Source organism: Leopardus geoffroyi, chromosome B2 (genome assembly GCF_018350155.1).
Source record: "Leopardus geoffroyi isolate Oge1 chromosome B2, O.geoffroyi_Oge1_pat1.0, whole genome shotgun sequence".
Taxonomy (NCBI): domain Eukaryota; kingdom Metazoa; phylum Chordata; class Mammalia; order Carnivora; family Felidae; genus Leopardus; species Leopardus geoffroyi.
Genome location: NC_059332.1, coordinates 110,389,244 through 110,409,852, shown reverse-complemented (window position 1 = coordinate 110,409,852; position 20,609 = coordinate 110,389,244). Strand labels below are relative to the sequence as shown.

At 38.1% G+C, this 20,609-nt stretch overlaps 1 protein-coding gene across 6 annotated transcripts in view; it reads right to left on the bottom strand.

Annotated features, from left to right (window-relative positions):
• HSF2 (heat shock transcription factor 2) overlaps positions 1-14,987 on the bottom strand; it is a 41,315-nt gene extending 26,328 nt beyond the window's left edge. For 5 of the 6 annotated variants that reach the window (XM_045499438.1, XM_045499439.1, XM_045499440.1 and 2 more), the window contains exons 1-3: positions 14,667-14,987; positions 349-457; positions 87-214 (exon numbers count right to left, since the gene is read on the bottom strand). In XM_045499438.1, the coding sequence (XP_045355394.1) occupies positions 87-214; positions 349-457; positions 14,667-14,759 (330 nt within the window). In that variant the 5' untranslated portion in view covers positions 14,760-14,987. Of the gene's footprint in view, positions 1-86; positions 215-348; positions 458-14,046; positions 14,257-14,666 lie in introns of those variants that run through there. The other variant, XM_045499436.1, reaches the window with a different exon arrangement.
• Positions 14,988-20,609: the final 5,622 nt, after the last annotated feature.

The window sequence follows — 20,609 nt, the reverse complement described above, 5'->3', positions numbered from 1 at the left end:
CTTAATTTCAACAGGTGAAATATTAAGTCTTGGCCAAAGATGCTACATGGTAATGCCCGAAATAAATCACATTAACAATAGCTCACCTTCCTTTTAATGTTCTCCAACAAGTCATCCTGGCCTTGTTTGAAGTAAGGGTGCTGAAATTCAACAGGACCATCTCTTTCCTGCTTTACAATTCCGGAGTCAATATGTACAACTTTACGGAAACCATCTGAAAAAGAGTAAAAATTTCGATTACTAAAATAGACCAAAGTAAAAATTTCCTTTTTGCTTATCAACCTAATGGGAAAAAATGGTTTAATCCATTGATGACAGTGTTCCAAATAAACTGCTATCCATACTCACACATATTCAGTTGCCTCACAAAGCTTGCCATGTTATTGTGCTTGAAATATTTGGGGAGAATTTCTTTTGCAAATCTTTGTTCATCCAAAACCAGAAAACTTTGGCCATTCTGAAAAACAACACAAAAAGTCAATTAGTTGAAGTCCTAAGAGGTGATACATATGAATCCCAAAGCTGGGCAGTCCTTCTATGACACTTTCAGATCAACATTTTATTCCTATTAACAGCAACAAGAAACAAACTGTAATTAAGTGCCAAACTGTAATTAAGCTTTTTAATGTCAACCTCAGAAGTTTAGTAAGAGTATGTCTCAAACCAAAAGCTATATCATACACTATGGTAAAATATTAGAGAAGAATTTCCCTTAAATCAGAAACAAGAAAAGAAATACTATACATAGCCAACATAATTATTTAACATTATTTTAAAGCCAATGTAATTAGACAAAAACAGGTAAAATTTAAGAGGAAGTCATATTTTATTGTTATCTGCAACAGACATATCTTTGCACAATCAACTGAAAAACTGTAAAAGAATTCAGTAAGATATCTGGTTACTAATTAATATTTAAAGTCACTAGTGTTCTGGCATACCAAAAAAATAATTTGAAACTTACAATACTGTAATCAAAACAGTACGATACTGTCATAAACACAGAAAGACAGATCAATCGAATAAAGAGCCCCCAAATACACCCTTACATATAAAGCCCAAGAGTTTTTACAAGAGCATCAAGACCATTCAATGGGAAAAGGACAGTTTTCAACAAATGATGCTGGGAAAACTGGATACTCACATCAAAAGAACAAAGTTTACCTTACGCCATATGCAAAGATTAACTCAAAATGGATCAAAGACCTAAACATAAGAAATAGAACTATAAAAATTATATATGTGTGTGTGTGTGTGTGTATATGTGTGTGTGTGTGTGTGTGTGTGTGTGTGTGTGTATGTGTGTGTGTATACAAATTTTTTTTAAAGTAGGTTCCATCCCTATCACATAATCCAAAGTTGGGCTTGAACTCACAACCCTGAGCTCAAGACCTAGGCTGAGATAAAGAGTCAGAAGATGCTTAGCCTACTGGGCCACTCAGGCACCCCTAAAACTATAAAAATCTTAGAAGAAAACTTAAGGGAAAAAGCTTTATTTGGATTTGGCAATGATTTCTTGGTCAATACCAAAAGCACAGGCAGCAAAGGCAAAAACTGACTAACAAGCCTACCTCAAATTAAAAACTTTTGTGCAAAGAACACCATCAATAGAGTGAAAAGGCAACCAACAGAATCAGAGAAAATATTTGCAAGCTGTGTATCTGATAAGGGGTTAATATCTATAATAAAGAACTTCTACAACTCAACAACAAAAAGAAAACAACCTGATCAGAAATGGGAAAAGGACTTGAGTAGGTATTTTCCAAAAAAGATAAACATATGGCCAATAAACAAAAAGGTGTCTAACATCACTAATCATTAAGGAAATAAAAACCAAAACCACAATCACCACTTTACAATATTAGGATGGCAATTATTTTTAAAAACACCAAATAAACAGAAAACAAATGCTAGAGGATGTGGAGAAACTGGAAACCTTTACACTGCTGGTGGAAATGTAAAACATAGTAGAGCTGCTATGGAAAACAGTATGGTAGTTCCTCAAAAAATTAAACACAGAATTACTACATGATCCTACCATTCTACTATGTATCCAGAAGAATGGGGCAGATACTTGGACAGATATTTGTATACCCATGTTCATAGTAGCATTATTGCAAAAGTCAAAAGGTAGAAGCAACCTGGGGCACCAGGGTGGCTCAGTTAAGTGTCTGATTTCAGCTTCAGTTACCATCGTGAGTTTGAGCCCCGGACTGGGCTCTGTGCTGACAGCTCAGAGCCTGGAACTTCTTTGGATTCTGTGTCTCCCTCTCTCTCTGCCCCTCCCCTGCTTGCGCTTTCTCTCAAAAATAAACATTGAAAAAAATAAAAGTAGAAGCAACCCAAATGTCCACTGACAGATAAATGGACAAACAAAATGTGGTATATACACACAGTATTATTCAGCCTTAAAAAAAGGAAGAAAATTCTGACAGGTGTTACAACATGGATGAACTTTAAAGACCTGCTACATAAAATAAACTAAGCATAAAAGGACAAATATTGTACTATTCTACTTATATGAGATATCTAGAATAGTCTAATTTATAGAGACAAAATGGTTATTAGGGGCTAAGAAGAGGGAGGATTTGGAGTTATTGTCTAAGGTAGAAAGTTTCAGTTGGGAAGGTTGAAAAACATTCTGGAGACAGATGGAAGCAATGGCTGCATAACATTGTAAATGTACCTAATGCCACTGAACTGTATACTTAAAAATGGGTAAAATGGTTAATTTTATGTTAGGTACATTTTACCATAACAATTTAAAACTAAAATAGAATAAAGAAATCAATAATAGAAAGATTCCAATAGAAAAAAGTCACATACCTAAAAATAAGTCTTAAAAATATACACAATGTTTATGAGAACATTAAACTATAGAGGGACAAATACAGAACTGTAAAGCTGTCAATTCTCTCTAATCAACCAATACATTAAATTCTCAATTAAGAAGAAAATTTTGGAGACGAGGTGAAAACATGCTAACACAACCAAATATTAGGTACTGAAGTTCACTTGTAAAATAATTATGTAACAACAGGCAAGAAAATACTAAAAACAATGAGAAGAGAGGTGTTAACCTTACCCTATAAAGGTGAAAGGATTAGTGTTAACAAGAGTTTTGTACTAAAGAGACGGTCAAAAAGAAAAAATGGACTAGAGAGAACAGAAGCATAAGCAAATCTATTTGAGAATTATATTTACAATATATTATATTATATAATAATATATAATAACATAATAATGAATATAATTATATGTGTAATAAGTACAAGTAGCATTCATATCGGGGAAAATCTGGAGAAAAAAAGGATGATTTCATAAACTTTCCATTTGGAAAGAAAAAAAACAAAAGCTCAATGCTAACTCACTGCTCAATGCTAACTCAAAGCTTACAACCATGCTTTTGGGAGTATGAAGTAAACGTAGAAGCCATAGTGGTAAAGAATTTATAATTTATTCATGGAAACTGCTAGCTGCCTACCCTATTCCCAAATTTCTCTAACTCCTTTTGATTTTTGTTATTTTAAAGCTAAAATTGTGTATTTTTAAGATGTACAACATGACTTAATATATTTATACACATAGAGAAAGGACTACTATAGTCAAGCTAACATCTACATCAAGCTAAAAAGCTTCTGCACGGCAAAGAAAACAAAATAAAAAGAGAACCTAACGGAATAAGAGAAAATAACTGTAAGCAATATATGTGATAAGGGATTAATATTCCAAATCTGTAAGGAACACATTCAATTCAACAGCCAAAAAAGAAAAAGACACAAACAGATTAAAAAAGAACCCAAATACACATTTTCCCAAAGATACAGAAATGGCCATGGCCATCAGGTATATAAAAAGGTGATCAACATCACTAACCATCAGGGAAATGAAAACCAAAACCACAATGAAGTACTACTTCATATCTGGTAGGATGGCAATTATTAAAAAAAAAAAAAACTAAGTGTTGGTGAGGATGTGAAGAAAAGGGAACTTTCATATACTGTTTGTGGTAATGTGAATCAGTATAACTATTATGAAAACACCATGAAGTTTCCTCAAAAAAATAAAAAATAGAACTACCACATGATGCAACTACCCCTTTCCTAGGTATACACCCAAAGGAAATGAAATCAGTATCTCAAAGCATTATCTGTGCTCCCATGTTTACTGCAGCATTATTTACAATAGACAAGATACGGAAACAACCTACCCAAAGGAAATGAAATCAGTATCTCAAAGCATTATCTGTGCTCCCATGTTTACTGCAGCATTATTTACAATAGACAAGATACGGAAACAACCTAAGTGTTCCTTAATGGAAGAATGGATAAAGAAACTGATACACACAACACACACACAGGAACACTATTTACCCTTAAAAACGAAGAGATCCATCTGGAAAAACACAAATGATCCTCTACTTTGTTATGAACAGAATCACAATTTTGTCTGATTTGCAACCACATTTCTCAGTCCCCCTTACAAAAAGAGGCAGCCAAATATACCCCTGGCAATTAAGATATAAATAGAATGGACTCAGTGGGGCTTCCAGAAAAGGTTCTAAAAGGGGAAAGATTCAAAGTGTCAAACCCCTATATCCCATATCCCTGCTTGGAACTTGAAGCTAATGACTAAAGCTTCAGCAACCCTGAGGTAGAGAAACTAAGTATGGCTGAAAAGACCAGAATGTGACTGGGTATCCTCAGACTTAAAAGGAAAATGCATCTCTATTCTGTTTAAACCACTGTTTGAATTTGTACTATTTGTGTCTGAAACTAAACATAACTATTAAGAGAGTTAGAAAAAATTCAATAAAGTTGAAAATTAACATAAAAATATTTTAAATACTTATGACAGTTAATTGCATTAATTAAAAATTTCTAAAAAATCAGTAAGATGAAAAATCCAATGTAAAATTTAGAAGAGGCCCAATCTCATTATAATTGTGTAGCAAAACAAATAATGATTTCCTCTTATTAGACTGGCAAAATTTGAAATTTTTTTTTTAATGTTTATTTATTTTTGAGAGAGGGAAAGAGAAAGAGCACTAGCAGGGGAAGGGCAGAGAGAGAGGGAAACACAGACTCTAAAGCAGGCTCCAGGCTCTGAGCTATCAGCACAGAGCCTGATGGGTGCTTGAACCCACAAACCGAGAAATCATGACCTGAGCTGAAGTTGGACGCTTAACCAGCTGAGTAGATTGGCAAAATTTTTAAAGTTTGATGATAATCAGAATTGGTTATTAGGTAATAACTATTAAAATTAAAAATGCATGTTTTTTCCTATCTAAAAAAACTTTACCTTGCTGCCCTCTCAATCTATTTACCCCATTTGTCTTTTCCTTCACTGCAAAACTTAAATTTATTTCAAAGCCCCCTTCTCCAATTTAGTACTATCTACTTACTCCTGCTAAAAACTGGTTTCATTCTCCCTCACTCTACTCAAACTATTTTTTTCTAAAATGTCAAATGCCAAATTCAATGCCTTCTTTTCAGTCCTGATCTTCCCACACCTCTTTGTGGCATTTCATTTGGCACTACTGACAATCTCCTCTTTAAATACTCTACTCTTTTGACTTTGAAACTAAATACTATTAGGTCTCCCCTCTCTCATGTTTCCTTTCAATTTTCTTCACCTATCAAATGTAGTGTGTTTTTTAGGTTTCTATCCTTGATCATGACACCTTTTACACTCTTTTCTTAGGCAATGTACTGACTTTATTAAATATGATGTTTTATTATAAATGATCACATCTATATCTCTGCCCCATCTCAAACTTCACACTTGGATTTTTCAACTGTTAACATTTTTGCATAATGTTCTTTAATTCACCATGTTCTCAACCTACTGTCTATATCAAATCCATCTTCCTAACTCACCAAAATCAACTTTTTTCCTGTATCCTCCTTCCTGGCAATTGACTGAGAGGGGAAAGGGTCATAAGTATGACATTAACAACAAAAAGATAAATTAAAAATTCTCAATTTTAACAGCTAGTTAACTTAAGGGAAAAATATAAAAAAACATTTCTTTTAAAAATAAGAAAAAGTGATCTGTGATCACTGCTTCTATTTGACATGCTGAGGTCTTACCAACAAAAAAAAGACAAAAATTGGAGGTATAAAGCTCTGAAAGGAAGAACAAAACTATCATTCACAGATTCATGGATGTACACTTGAGTACTTTACCCACATGAGTAAAATGATTAGCCCACTGGTTTATCTATCAACATACAAATGTTATTTGTATTTCTAACTACCAGCAACAGCCAGAATGTACTTTTAACTAAAGAATACCACATACAACATCTTTTTTTTTTTTTTAATGTTTATTCATTTTTAAGAGACAGAGGAGTGTAAGCGGGATTGGGGCAGAGAGAGGGGGAGACACAGAATCTGAAGCAGACTCCAGGCTCCGAGCTGTCAGCACAAAGCCTGATGTGGGGCTCAAACTCATTAACCATGAGATCATGACCAGAGCCGAAGTCAGACTCTGAACCAACTGAGCCACCCAGGCGCCCCTCCACTTACAATGTCTTAACATACCTATGAAGAATATCTAACAAAGATGTGCAAGACCCAATTACCAAAAAATAAAGAACTTTATTTTTTTTATTTAAAAACTTTTTTTTAATGTTTATTTATTTTGAGAGAGAACGTGTGCGCGAGCAAGGGAGGGGCAGAGAGAGGGAGACAGAGAATCCCAAGCAGGCTTCACACTGTCAAGGTGGAGCCGGACGTGGGGCTCAAGATCTCACAAACCGTGAAATCATGACCTGACATGCAATCAAGAGTTGGATACTTAACTAACTGAGCCACCCAGGTGCCCAAAATACATAATTTTATTAAACAAAATGAATTTTAAAACATGTCTTGTTTATGGGACTATTCAATATCATAAAGACTTCCATTTTCCCTAATCTGATTTAGTTTCAATGCAATTCCAATTAAAATCCCAACAGATTTTCTTTGGTGGAACTTTAATTTAAAACACATACAGAAGAGGGGCACCTGGGTGACCCAATTGGGTGAGCATCCAACTTCGGCTCAGATCATGATCTCACAGTTCGTGGGTTCGAGCCCCGCATTGGGCTCTGTGCTGACAGCTCAGAGCCTGGAGCCTGCTTCGGATTCTGTGTCTCCTTCTATCTCTGTCCCTCCCCTACTTGTGCTGTCTCTCTCAAAAATAAATAAATGTAAAAAAAAATATTAAAACACGTACAGAAGAACAAAGACCAGCAAGAGTCAAGGTACTACTGAGGAATAAGCTGCCCTCCCAAAAGCAAGACAGTATAAAGCTACAGTAAGACATGAGATGAGGGAAGAAAAAAAAAGTTCAATGGAATGGAATAGAGACCCTAGAAACAAAATCACAGTATCTACCTGTGATTAATTTTGCTGTAAGACATAAGTAGCAATACACATCACCACAGAAAGAAGGAACTACTCAATGAAGGGACTAGGACAACTGAGTATTTATATGGAAAACGATGAAACTGAATTCCTTACACCACTCACAAAAATCAATTCCAAGTGAATTAAAGACTTACACAAAATATGCAAACTTTTAAAACTTTCAGGAAAAAAAGAAGAGAAATGGAAAAATATTTTTCTCTCCCTGAGGTAGAGGTAAGAAAAAAACATCCAGAAGAAACAAAGAGCATGAACAAAAAAGATGAATATATTAAATTATACTAAAATTTAAAACTTGTACTCATCAAAAGATAAGCTTCAGGGGCGCCTGGGTGGCGCAGTCGGTTAAGCGTCCGACTTCAGCCAGGTCACGATCTCGCAGTCCGTGAGTTCGAGCCCCGCGTCAGGCTATGGGCTGATGGCTCAGAGCCTGGAGCCTGTTTCTGATTCTGTTCTCCCTCTCTCTCTGCCCTTCCCCCATTCATGCTTTGTCTCTCTCTGTCCCAAAAATAAATAAATGTTGAAAAAAAAAAAAAAAAAAAAAAAAGATAAGCTTCAAACTAGGAGAAGATATAAGCAACACATAAACCTCCAAAATGTATATACAGAATATACAAGGAATTTCTACAAATATTAAAAAATAAACTACCCAAAGGGCAGCTGGGTGGCTCAGATGGTTGAGCGTCCAACTTCGGCTCAGGTCATGATCTCACGGTTTGTGGGTTTGAGCCCCGTGTCAGGCTCTGTGCTGACAGCTCAGAGCCTGGAGCCTAATTCAGATTCTGTATCTCCTCTCTCTGCTCCTCCCCCACTCACCTCTCTCTCTCAAAAATAAATAATAATTAAAAAAAAAAAAAAAAAGATAACCCACCCAATAGAAAAATGGTCACATACTTCATGGAATAGGTAACACATATGGCCAATAAATATGAAAAGGTGTTTGAACATATTAGTAATCAGGGAAATATAAGTTAACACCTCATTGAGAGAACACTTTACATCTACTAGATCAGTTAAAAATTAAGAACAATGATAATATCAAGTTTTGAGGATGTGAATTAATGGAAAATCTCATGCATGGCTAAGTATAAGAGTGTTTAATCTCTTTGGAAAACAATTTGAACTATCTTCAGGTCGAATAGTTCATATCTTATTTTCGAGCAATTCCACTCTTCAACATACGTACCTATATATACCTTAAAGAAATTCTTGCTTATACACACCAGGAGAGGTATATAAAAATACTCAGCACTTGACACAGTTGACCATCTTCTCTATCTTGAACCATTTTTTTCCATTAACTACTATAACCTTACTCCTTTGTTTTTCTCCTATTGCACTGTTCTTCTCAATCTCCTTTGCTAGCTTTTTCTTACTTTCCTGCCCTCTAAAAATTAGAATGGCCTGTCTTTTAGCTCCTTCCATCTCCATTTCTCTCCCTGGATGATCTCATCCAATCCCATGGCTTTACCACTCACAAACTCCAATGCCAGTGTCTTATATTCAAACATCATATTCAACATTTCCACGTGGATGTCTTGGAGTATAGAACTCATTCAGACTGTTCAAAAATATTCCTGTTTTCCTTCCTAGCACTGAACTTCCCTACCTCCTTTGAAATTAGGTGTAGTCATATGAATAAGTATGGTCAACAAAATGTAAGCTAAATTTTCAAGTAACACTAGTGTTCATTTGTAATATCAAAGTTAATACGGCCAAACAGAATCTCTACCTGCATTTCTCTGAATACTCTCCCATCTGAGGAAACGGTATCATTTATCTTCTTGTTTAGGCCAAATCTGAGTCATTCTTAATTCTTCTCTGTCTTTCCTGTACTCCAGACAATTTATTAGTAAATTCTGCTGCTTTACCTTTAAAGTAGATACCAAATCCAACAACTTCTCACATCTGCACCGCAAATACCCTAGTCTCAGCTACACTATTTTTTTTCAGCTACACTATTTTCAATACCATAGTGGAAAACTGTGATAATCTACAAATTAGTTCCCTAGATTTCCAATCTTCTTACTACAGCCTTAAGGCCCTATACTATCTGTTCCTGCTACTTCTCTAACCTCAATCTCACATTCTCTAAAGATATTCTAATCACAGGGGCCTTCTCCAATCACATGAACATGCCATATTCAAAGCCTTTACATCTGCCATTCTCTTTCGCCTGGCCTAATTGTTCAGGTGTCTGCTCAAACATCATGTCCTCAGAGAGGCTTTCCTCATCGATGCCCACAAATCCCAGATAACTATGTGCTAGTTATCAGTTTATTGCTCCAAATTCATTTTTCATTGCCTGTTTTGCAACCGTGGGACTGGGTCCCTTAAATATCTTTTTCTAGAAGGCATGGTGATAAGCTTTGTCAATAGAAGATACTAAAGAGATTATAAGAGGAGGGGGGGTTCTCCTTCCTATTTCCTGGTTCCTCAACATTGGCAGGCTCCTACATTGTAGGCACATTCTCCAGCACCTAGCTCTTGCAGTACAGAAGGTCAGCAGCAGAAGGCCAACAGCTTCCCTCAGCTTTCTCTCTCCCTTCAATGGTTTCAAACCAGAGTATTTCTAGCAAGACATGTCCCCACGAATAGCTTTCAAGGGTGCTCTAGAACAAGGACTGATAAACCTTTTTTTAAAGGGTTAGACAGTAAATATTTTGGGCTTGCAGGTAATAATACCTTATAGACAATATGTAAATATATTGAGCATGGTTATGTTCCAATTAAACTTTATTTACAAAACAGATGACTGGACCATGGGCAATAGTTTGCAAACTGCTGCCTTAAAGGAGTATTTCTCCCACAAGTTCTGAAGGATGAGCTTCCAATAAGTTCCACTAAAGTGGCACCGGTGGTTTCTTTGCCATTAAGTGAGACATAGTCATATTCTTGTAACTGCCAGCCCTATATTCTTTAGAGTGTTTACTCCAATTCCTTTGATATAGTTAGTAATTCTACATTTTCCCTGTTTAAAATATTTAAAAGTAATTCTTTCTTTCTTTTATACTATGTGACTTCTGTCTCCTACTTAGTCCTAACTGTTATCTCTCTTTAACCTTCTTTATTTCCTTCATGGTACTTACCACTAACTAAAATTATATTATCTGTGTTTGCTTACTTTTTAATTATCAGTGTCCTCCACTAGAATATAAGGTTTATAAAGCCACTTTGTTCACTAGTGAATGAATTCCAAGTATCTAGCACACTGCTGGTCATAACATACTCATGATAAATATTTGTGAGTAACAAAATAAATGAATCATTGGCCACAGTGGACCAAATTATCTTTTTAGAAGTTTAACTCTTGGATCCTATCAGATGAATGCCCCTTGCTTATATTTTTACATGCTCTCCCTCTCTCATACAACCCTCCTTCACTCATACTCTGTGTCTCTGTTTATGTCATTCCTTTAGTCTCCACTCTACAATTAGTAGATAACCTCTGAGTGCAAAAATTCCATCTTACTGCCATTTAAACCTGTGAGGCTCAAACAATAGAACATAGAACTCTCCCAACACATTTCACAAGGGGAAGAAAGCCACTACTGACTGTGTAAGGTGGGAGACATGGGTAGCTTCTTTTTAGGCTTTACCCATAAAGGTTGGCAAGCTTCCAAATAACAACAGTTGTTAGTGCTCAAATTGGTACTCATTTAAAAACATCCAAAATATTCTTAAATAATCTAATACTTTAAACCCATTAATCTAAAACATTTTTCAGAACAGAAATTTGTAACATTTTAAAAACAGTCCATAACTTTTTAATGTTCACCAGCCATTCCTTCTGAGTCTTTTGTTCACTCCCTTTTATGTATACAAATAGAAAATACTCATCAATGAATCTTTCAACTTTTCTGTAGATTCACCTAAAGTGGATTTTACCCCTATTCGGGCACACCTGTGGCTTTCTTGTTTTCAACTTACTGTAATAATGCAATGGTTTCTGGGAAGCTCAAAACGATACCAAAACATCAGAATCTGAATGCTCAAATTAATTCAAAACAGCTAGAAAACAGGAGACTAATTCTGGTTTTGCTCCATTTCCCTCCTATTTCCTGATTTGTCTATACTGATTTGAGAGAGATGGAGAAGTAGAGAATGTCAAAGGGCACAGATGGGTATGAGGTCTCTAGCAGAAATCACTTCTTGGTCTTCTCAAACAATATGAACAGAGACAAAGGTAGTAACACTAATAAAACAATGACTTCCAGTTCTTTCCTGCTTTTATAACTGCTTCACTTCAACATACACTATCAAATTTCAGTAACAGTAAAGACTGTTCCTCACTATCAATGGCAAGAACTTCCATCCAACTTCTACAACCTCTTGTCCCTGAATATCAAGTTTCTGCAGTTGCTTCCAAGTTAAACCTGTGCCTTCTGTTTAGGACTTGGTTACATTTAAAACAGCTTTAAGTTGCCCAACAGTACTATCTCTGTCCCTGATTCTGGCAATAGACTGCCTACCAGAGCCAAAATAGCTATATAAAATTTTGAAGTTATAGAAAATGTTAAAAAAAGAAAAAAAGAAAAAAGAAACTTTCAAGGGGAGAATATGGGAAAAAAAATATGTACAAATATCTTAAAGACACTCTGATCCAAAGACATTTCTATTATTTGAATCAATAACACATTTAGTATAGTTTTGATTGCTCAGAATATTATATTTCTATAATTAATCATGATAATGGGGCATTATTTCATTTTTCATTTTTGTCATATTACAAGTTTCAAGAAAAACTAGCTCTAAGAGTAAGTCTTCAAGAATCTTAAGCCAAGCTTTTCAAACTGTAGTTGGTTAAGTTTTTCCCCCTTGCCTTACTCTCAAGCTAGAGGAGTAAATTATTTTCCACAAGTTTAAAAAAAAAAAAAAAAATTGCATAAAAGATTTCCTGGTTTCCAAAACATCTGCTGCTTCTAAAAGGTCTTAATAGGATTTTCACTCAGATAGTATAAATGCTAAATTACCTTGACAGAAATTCAGCAAAACACATTTGAAGGAAACCAGAAACAACCATAAATAGCAACTTTTAAAAGATAAGAGTAACTTATTTAGTTTTTTTCCATTTAACATCATTGTTTAATTAATGTTTTACCTTTCATTTCATTGTTAACACTGCTTTTGGAAAAGTCTATGGGAAAGTAATAGAGACAAGCTCTAGACAACATTAATCCAGAATTGTCCACTGACTTGTGAAAGGGTAACATTTTGATATAAACTAAATATTGTGCCAAAGTGTATTAAGGGAAGTGCTCCTGATGGAAGACTGATCTGAGAGGTCAAAAATCTATGTTAGAGTCCCATCTCCAATAATGGGCTAGCTTTGTAATTATGGATAAGAAATCTAACCTAAGCCTCAACCCTCATCTATATAATGATGAGGCTAAACTGGATTATCTCTAAGATTCTTTTCAGGCATAATTTTATTTTTATCATCCCTACCACTTCCATCACATATCCCAAAAGATTTGATTGATTCACCATTATTAAATACCTAATGTGTCCTTGGTACCAACACGGTCTCTGCCCTCAACGAATTTATATTTTAACTGTCCCATTATGTATAAGAAAATTAGTGAAACATAAGCTTAGACCTATGGGATAAATAAGAATTATTTTTTTAAATGACCATACAAGCCAAAAACGTATAATAAAGTCAGCTTGGGTGGGAGAGACTCTCAGTCCAATCTCTAATAAATACAAGGCTGAGTAACAGCAGTCTGTGCTGATCCATCCCTGTCAACTTTTAATCCTTCTGACTGATGAAAAGCATGAGACATCTGTTTATTTTTAAGTGTATGCTGGCGGCTGGCTTCCTTATTTTCACCTTTCTTTGTACAACTGTACAGAATTCATCAAATAGTTAACACACACCATCCAGCTGATGATACTGACCTTCAAAAAAATTAAGTCCTAGAAGGGGTATAAAGAAATGAACAAATGACAGTAATATAGGAAAGAATATGGGGTTAACACTAGTCAGAAACTCCCATGTACTCAACACAGTGCTCCCTTTTAAAAGTAAGTAAAAGTGAGAGCTATAATAGGACAGGAATAGAAAAGAGAGAAAGAAGGGAGGTAACATTTACTCAGCACTTAACAGGTGCCAGGCACTGTGAAGGTAGTTTTCACTTACTCTTCGGCAACCCTCTAAACAACTAAATACCCCAAACAGATAAGAAAAATCCACTCCGCTTCACAAAATGATTCCAACAGCCTGAGAGTGCATTCAAACGCAAATGCACTATTTATGTAATAATCATTCTGCTTAGAATCTTGTATTTGGAACTAGAAGGGTCTTGCATCACCCAGGCAACTCATTCATCTTAAGGACGATGAAACTTAGGCCAGACAAGATAAGGTGCTTGACTAAGGTCATTCCTGTTTAGTGGCGGAGATGGGATCAAACCAATAGTCAAGGCATCATATCCCACTCTCCCAGTAACTGTTCAGCGAAATTTAGTGATTCATGTTAGCTTCTCACCAAGTTACTGAACACCTGTCTATTACAGCACTTTTACTAAAATAATCACAAAAATCCGTTTGTATATACAAATGGCTCAGAATTTCCAAAGAATGCTGTACCATTTTCTATACAAGATTTCGAAACCCAATGAGAAACAGTAACCTGCGTTTGAACATTTGCCTGTATCCCTCTGACTGCTCTCCTCATAAAGAACCCAGCGCCAAGCGGGGTGTATTTTTGAGTGAGGAGAATCGGGTCGCTGAGGTAAAGATTTCCTCAGACAAACCCTCGCGCCCAGGGCTGCGTGTGCCCTCAGCGATTCGTAACCCGCGAGCCCGGCGGGAGGACGGAGAATGAGTGTGCAGTAACGTGGCTCCAGCGCCCTCGGCTCCTCGGCCGCCTTCGCCCTGCCGGGCCGGTTCCGAACGCCGACGGGGCCGGACCGTTACGGGGCCTCCCGGGCCGCGGCGCGGGCCGCCCCTCCCCCACCGCGGCCTGAGCCAGCGGCGCCGGCCGGGACCCCCGCGGCTCCCCGCGCGAACAATACGAGGGGTCCCTCGCTAGGCTGACCGCCGGGGCCCGCGCCACCCCGCCACCCCGCCACCCCGCGCCGCGGGCCGCGCAGAAGGCGTCGAGCCGCAGGCCGCGAGGGACAGCCCCACGGGAGGGAGAGAGAGGGGGAGAGTGAGGGGAGGGAGGGGGAGAGAGAGAGAGAGAGAGAGAGAGAGAGAGAGAAGGCGGTTAGTCAGGGGGTTCGGAGGCCGCCGTGCCCTCACCCCTACCTGGCTCCAGGTGATGAATTCGTTGGTATGGGTTTCCTCCACAAGCGTCCACAGCTTGCTGAGGAAAGCCGGCACGTTCGAACTCTGCTTCATTGTTAACCAGACGCAGGGATTCCAAATTCTACACCCGAACACGGCGGTGGCGGTGGCGGCAGCAGCGGCGGCGGTGGTGGTGGTGGTGGTGGTAGTGGTGGTGGCGGCGGCGGCGGCAGCTGCTGCTCCGGGAGAACGCCCACAACGCAGGCGCAGCAGCTCCCGGGCCCCGCCCCCCAGCCTCGCCAAGCGCGCAGCGAGGCGGGGAGGACCGGCGGCCGCACATGACGGACAAGTCTCGGCGTTCGGCCCCTGCGCACTGGTCCCGCGCCTGTCCCGCTTCCGACCAATCCCAGGCGCGGACCACAGGACAAAGAAAAGCAATTGGGTGCTGCAGACGAGAAGGGGGTGGGAGCAGAAGGGGGCGCTGCCTTCTTATTCGCCTTTTATGCAGTAGCCGTCACTGTAGCGGACCTTAGGCTTAGTGGACTGTGTTTGGTTGTTTCACGTGGAAACGGCTTTGGGTTTCTGAGCTGCGGCTGGGAGGCTACAGAAAGTCCTCGGGGGTATTCAGCCATAAGTTTGGCAAGCAAAGTGTGGTTTGCGCCAGGCAGGAGGAAGTATAATAATTCACATGGGGAGGGGGGGCGGGGTAGGGAAGCAGCTTTCGAACATGATGTGCTAGGCCCCAAATTGAAACTGTCTTAAAAATAGTAAGGCTTGCAGTTAAATTTTCGTTAGGCGAAAACGGTTCCATTAAAATACGTTTGTCAAAAAGAGGAATTTGAATAATAACTCTTAACTAAGTGTGTACTTCAGTGAACCAGGAGCGGTAATAGACCTTAGGTGCTGTTTTTAATCTAACACACAGTGAATGCCAACTATATGCCCAACATAGAAATAGTCTCATTTGTACACTTTTAATAAATTAAAATAATCATTTCTGTATATACTTAACAGGTATATTTTTGTTTCCCAGAGACTGTCTGATACAGTGAAAAAAAAAAAATGAACAAGGAGTCAGCATATCTGAATTTAAACCCAGCTTCAAGGACAGTTTAGTGGATATTAAATTACACTGGTCTGTGTAATTTAGAGTAATCTCTTAATCTGTCAGTGCCAGACTTCCCCTTTTCCTCACTGGAAATAAGACTATCCCCCCCCCCTTTTTTTTACCCATGTAAGATAATAGGTGTGGAAATATAAAAAAAAATGTACAAAATTAAACCTTTTTTTTTTTCAAAAGTCAGCATGTGAATATAAGAATATACAAACAAATCAGAGATAATAACTTTATACAAAATGGTGGCTCAGTCGGTTAAAAGTACAATGTCAGCTCAGACCACGGTCTCATGGCTCCTGAGTTCAAGCCCCACACAGGGCTCTGTGCTGACAGCTCAGAGCCTGGAGCCTGCTTCGGATTCTGTGTCTCCATTTCTCTCTGTTCCTCCCTGCTTGTGCTCTCTCTCTCTTTTTCTCTCTCAAAAATAAATAAATACTTAAAAATTCACCATAGGATTGCTTTACTTCCTAGGTGCATGAAAAAGAATACATTAAAAAGAAAATACATACAATTTCCAATGAGTAAATATTTATTGAATAGTGAGTTTGTGTTCAGCCCTCATCTATTTGCTGAAGCAAAATCAGATATCTGAGAGGATACATCCAATGTGTCTGCATAAAAGAACTAACATTTCAGAGCACTTATATATGCCCAGGGCTTTGTCCATATTATCTCGCTTAACCCTCACAACAACCCAATAAAGCAGATCTTATCATCCCATTTTTCTAATGAAGATTCTAAAGCCCAAAAGTGAATTAATTTACCTATATAGCAGTTAGTAAACAAGAGAGGGAATTTACACCCAGGGTTTATTAAGCTCAAAAGCCTGTGCTCTTTCCATTGTATGATGTTGGCACCACCTCAATCCTTAAGATGCTTATATTCTAACTCAAGAAACAGGATAAACACAATGATCAGAAGTCAATGGTTTTTTTAAAAAGAACTAAATTTATGGCATAAAAATACTAGGAAAGTTTAGAAAGACACTTAAGTAAATTAAGGTAGTAAAGGAAGATGTCACGGAGGATGGTGACCTTAAGTTGGGTCTTGTACAGTACAATTGCATATGGATAGCTGAAAGGAAGACAACAGGGAGCAAAGATAGGAGGCCAATAAGCATGGAGAGTGACAGCTCAGGAGGTAAGATTGGTAGTGTCTGAGGGGAAAATGTGGCCTAGTTTCATGGCACTGTAGTAGTTCCATCTTAAAAAAAAAAAGGTGTGGTTAGATACAAGCAGAAGCTACTCTTTGAGCATTCAACCTGTAGGCTTGTGGGTTATGGGGCTCTGTACTTTAATGCTTGGTTTAATGCTTTGCTGTCACCATCTTGAAATTCTTCATTTTTGAACAAGGTATCCTGCATTTTCCTTCTGCATTGAGCTCTTCAAATTCTGTAGCTGGTCTGCTTTCAATATATTGCATGTTATATATCAGTGGTTCTCCAACTTAAACATGCATCCAAATCATGTGGAGGGGGAAGATGGTCAATATAACAAATAAACAGGTATCACTTTGGATAGTATTTATCCACTCATGAGACCAGCTAAGGAGATAAGTTGTTAACCAGGAAACCTGGTGATATGACTAGGAAATAGATGATGTGTCTAAAATCACATCTCTTTGGAATTGAAACCATGTCTTTCATAGTCTGAAACATGTTTTTTTTTTTTTTCCTTTTATACCAGTGTACCTCAAACTTAAGCCTACATTAGAATTGCCTGGAGGGCTTCAGAAAAAAACAGATTGGTGCTTTTCCTCCTACTCCACCAACTAGATCTGAAGTGCAGGTTTCTAACAAGTTCCCAGGTGATGCAGCAGCTGCTGACCTTGAGAACCACTATTATAGAGAAAAAATTAGTAAGCTGACTTTCCTTTGCTAACATGTACAGACTTCTTGTTACTCACCCTTCACCTCTTAATAAAATCCAGATGTTCCAGAAATAATTTAAATGACTGTTTTCTTTTTCTATGAACCTAATCCTTAATATTAATTGTAATTAATAAACTTTTTGAAAACTTTAAGTACTGACTAGAGACATTTTGGGGGGAAGAGAAAATCATTATTGAACCATTTGCACTTATATGACACTCAGTTATAAAACTGGGAAGGGAAGAAAACCAAATCAAGCTAATTCACAGTTATTTGCCACCTACAAATCCCGCAAATATAAGAAACAGATTTGACCCAGAGTTCACAATTCTGAAATATTTACAATAGTAGAGAATAAAAATGTCACTTTCTTAAAGTGAATTGCCTCCTGTCGACTCCAAATTTAAAAGTCTAAATATATCTGTGGCTCGTTTGCAGCCTGAGTGTAAGATTTAGAAGATTTAGAATAACATCAGAAAATATGAGTGGCATAGGATTTCACTTAAGAAACAGAATAACAGGGGCGCCTGGGTGGCGCAGTCGGTTGGGCGTCCGACTTCAGCCAGGTCACGATCTCGCGGTCCGTGAGTTCGAGCCCCGCGTCGGGCTCTGGGCTGATGGCTCAGAGCCTGGAGCCTGTTTCCGATTCTGTGTCTCCCTCTCTCTCTGCCCCTCCCCCTTTCATGCTCTGTCTCTCTCTGTCCCAAAAATAAATAAACGTTGAAAAAAAAAAAAAAAAAAAAGAAACAGAATAACATATTGTGGGACACTTTGATGCTTCAAAGCCTCTAATTCAGACTGTACAAATTCTACCTAATCAACTATGCAAAACTAGTTGGAATCAGTAGTGCAAGCAGAACTGGCTTTTAAAGATTATTTTCAAGCATAGTATACTGAAACCAAAGGGAAACTGCACAGAGGTTTCCATCTACATTCCTATCTGGACAAGCTGTTAAGTTTCTTCAATTTTGGAATGAAGCAGGGGGGGGTTAGGCAAATCACTAGATGCCTCCAAGTCCTAGATCCTTATGTATAAATTATGAGTGAAAATACCTGTTGTACACACTTCACAGAGTGGTTCTGAGGATCAGATAAAATGCTTCTTCCTCCAGCCCACCTTACAATCTTTCGAGATATCTTTCTGAAACACAAATCTGAAAAGTTTACTTCCTGACTTAAAACCGTTCAGTAGCTTCCCATAAATTTCAAAATAAATTCAAACTCCTGAAGATGGCATAAAAGATCTTTTGTGCTCTGATTACACCTATCTTTCCAATCATTGTCTACCACTCTTCACCTTACCCTACCCTTAGCTATACCCAACTGCTTGATACCCTACTGGTCACGTTCTTTCACACCTCTGCATATTTTTCCGCAAGCTGTTTCTTCTGTTTAGAGAGCCCTTCCTCTACCCCATTATACCTCAAGTTTCTCCTTAACCCTCAAGATTGAGTACAATTCTATACAGAAGTCATCTCTTTTATGAAACTTCCCTGGAGACCTTTATTATAGCACTTATTATATCATATTGTAATTATCTACATGCATTTTTTATACTAGACTATGTAACTCCAACATAAAGAATATGTCCTAATTATATTTATTTTCATCTTCAATGGCTATCACAGTGCCTTGTACATGTTCAGCTCTCAATGAATATTTGTTGAATTAATCAATGAATAAATGAACAGTTGAGTGTTAAGACCATTTAGTCTTCCATGGTTCCAAAAATTTGGCATTAGTTGTTCTTCTCATATGTTCCCATGGCATGTAGACCTTGAGCCTCATGGTATTTACCACACTGCTACTGATCATTAACTTCTAAGCAGCCCTTCTGGCCTGGAAGATTGTGCTTACAATGTTCACTGTTGTATCCTTAGCAGCAAACATAGTGCTAATAATATAGAAACTACTCAATAAATATTTGTTGAATGAATAATTTCAGTTTTAGAAACCTTTGGATAGAATGTACTCTACTTAAGGAAACTCCTGGGGCACCTGGGTGGCTCAGTCAATTGAGCATCTGACTTCGGCTCAGGTCATAATCTCACAGTTTGTGGATTTGAGCCCTGTGTCAGGCTCTGTGCTCACAGCTCAGAGCTTGGAGCCTGCTTCCGATTCTGTGTCTCCCTCTCTCTCTGAGGGAGAGTATAGTCCCAGGGATTGAGGGCATTTGTTTTTGAAACAAACAATGCTTTGGTAACAGTGGCAAAATGCTTAGAGATCCTATAGTAGGCTTTTGAATAAGTAGAGAACGAAAAAACTATACAAGTTAATTTCTTAAAATTAAAAAAAAAATTTTTTTTTTAACATTTATTTTTGAGACAGAGACAGACAGAGCATGAACAGGGGAGGGTCAGAGAAAGGGAGCCACAGAATCTGAAACAGGCTCCAGGCTCTGAGCTGTCATCACAGAGCCCGACGCGGGGCTCGAACTCATGGACCGCGAGATCATGACCTGAGCCGAAGTCGGCTGCTTAACCGACTGAGCCACCCAGGTGCCCCAATTTCTCAAAATTTTTAAGAAGATCAAAGAACCTTCTTTTTTCTAAGGCTAGAACTTAGGTGCAGAGGCCCTGGCTGAGTAAGCCTTTTAAATAGAACATGTGTTAGTACCACTTGTACCAGCCTGGGGCTGGGACTGCTCTACATGAAACCTCCACTATATGCCAGATTTGCTAAAATCTGATCCATCGCCCAACAAAGGTGACAAGTCCAGGTTTGCACAGGACTTTCCATTTTAGTACTGAAAGTCCTATGCCACAGGTACTCCCTTAGCCCCAGGATGGTTGGTCACACTAACTGTAGCCTCTTCCAGTTACTGTTATTGGACAGGAAAGAGGGACTCATCAAGCTAAGCCAAAGAGCTTGTATAGCAGCCAGTGCAGATGAGGGATCTGAAATTTAAATGCAACTCTTACTTAGTCATTCTGGAAGCAGGCTGAAGGTACTCTTTCACAGGTATCCCAACAACTGT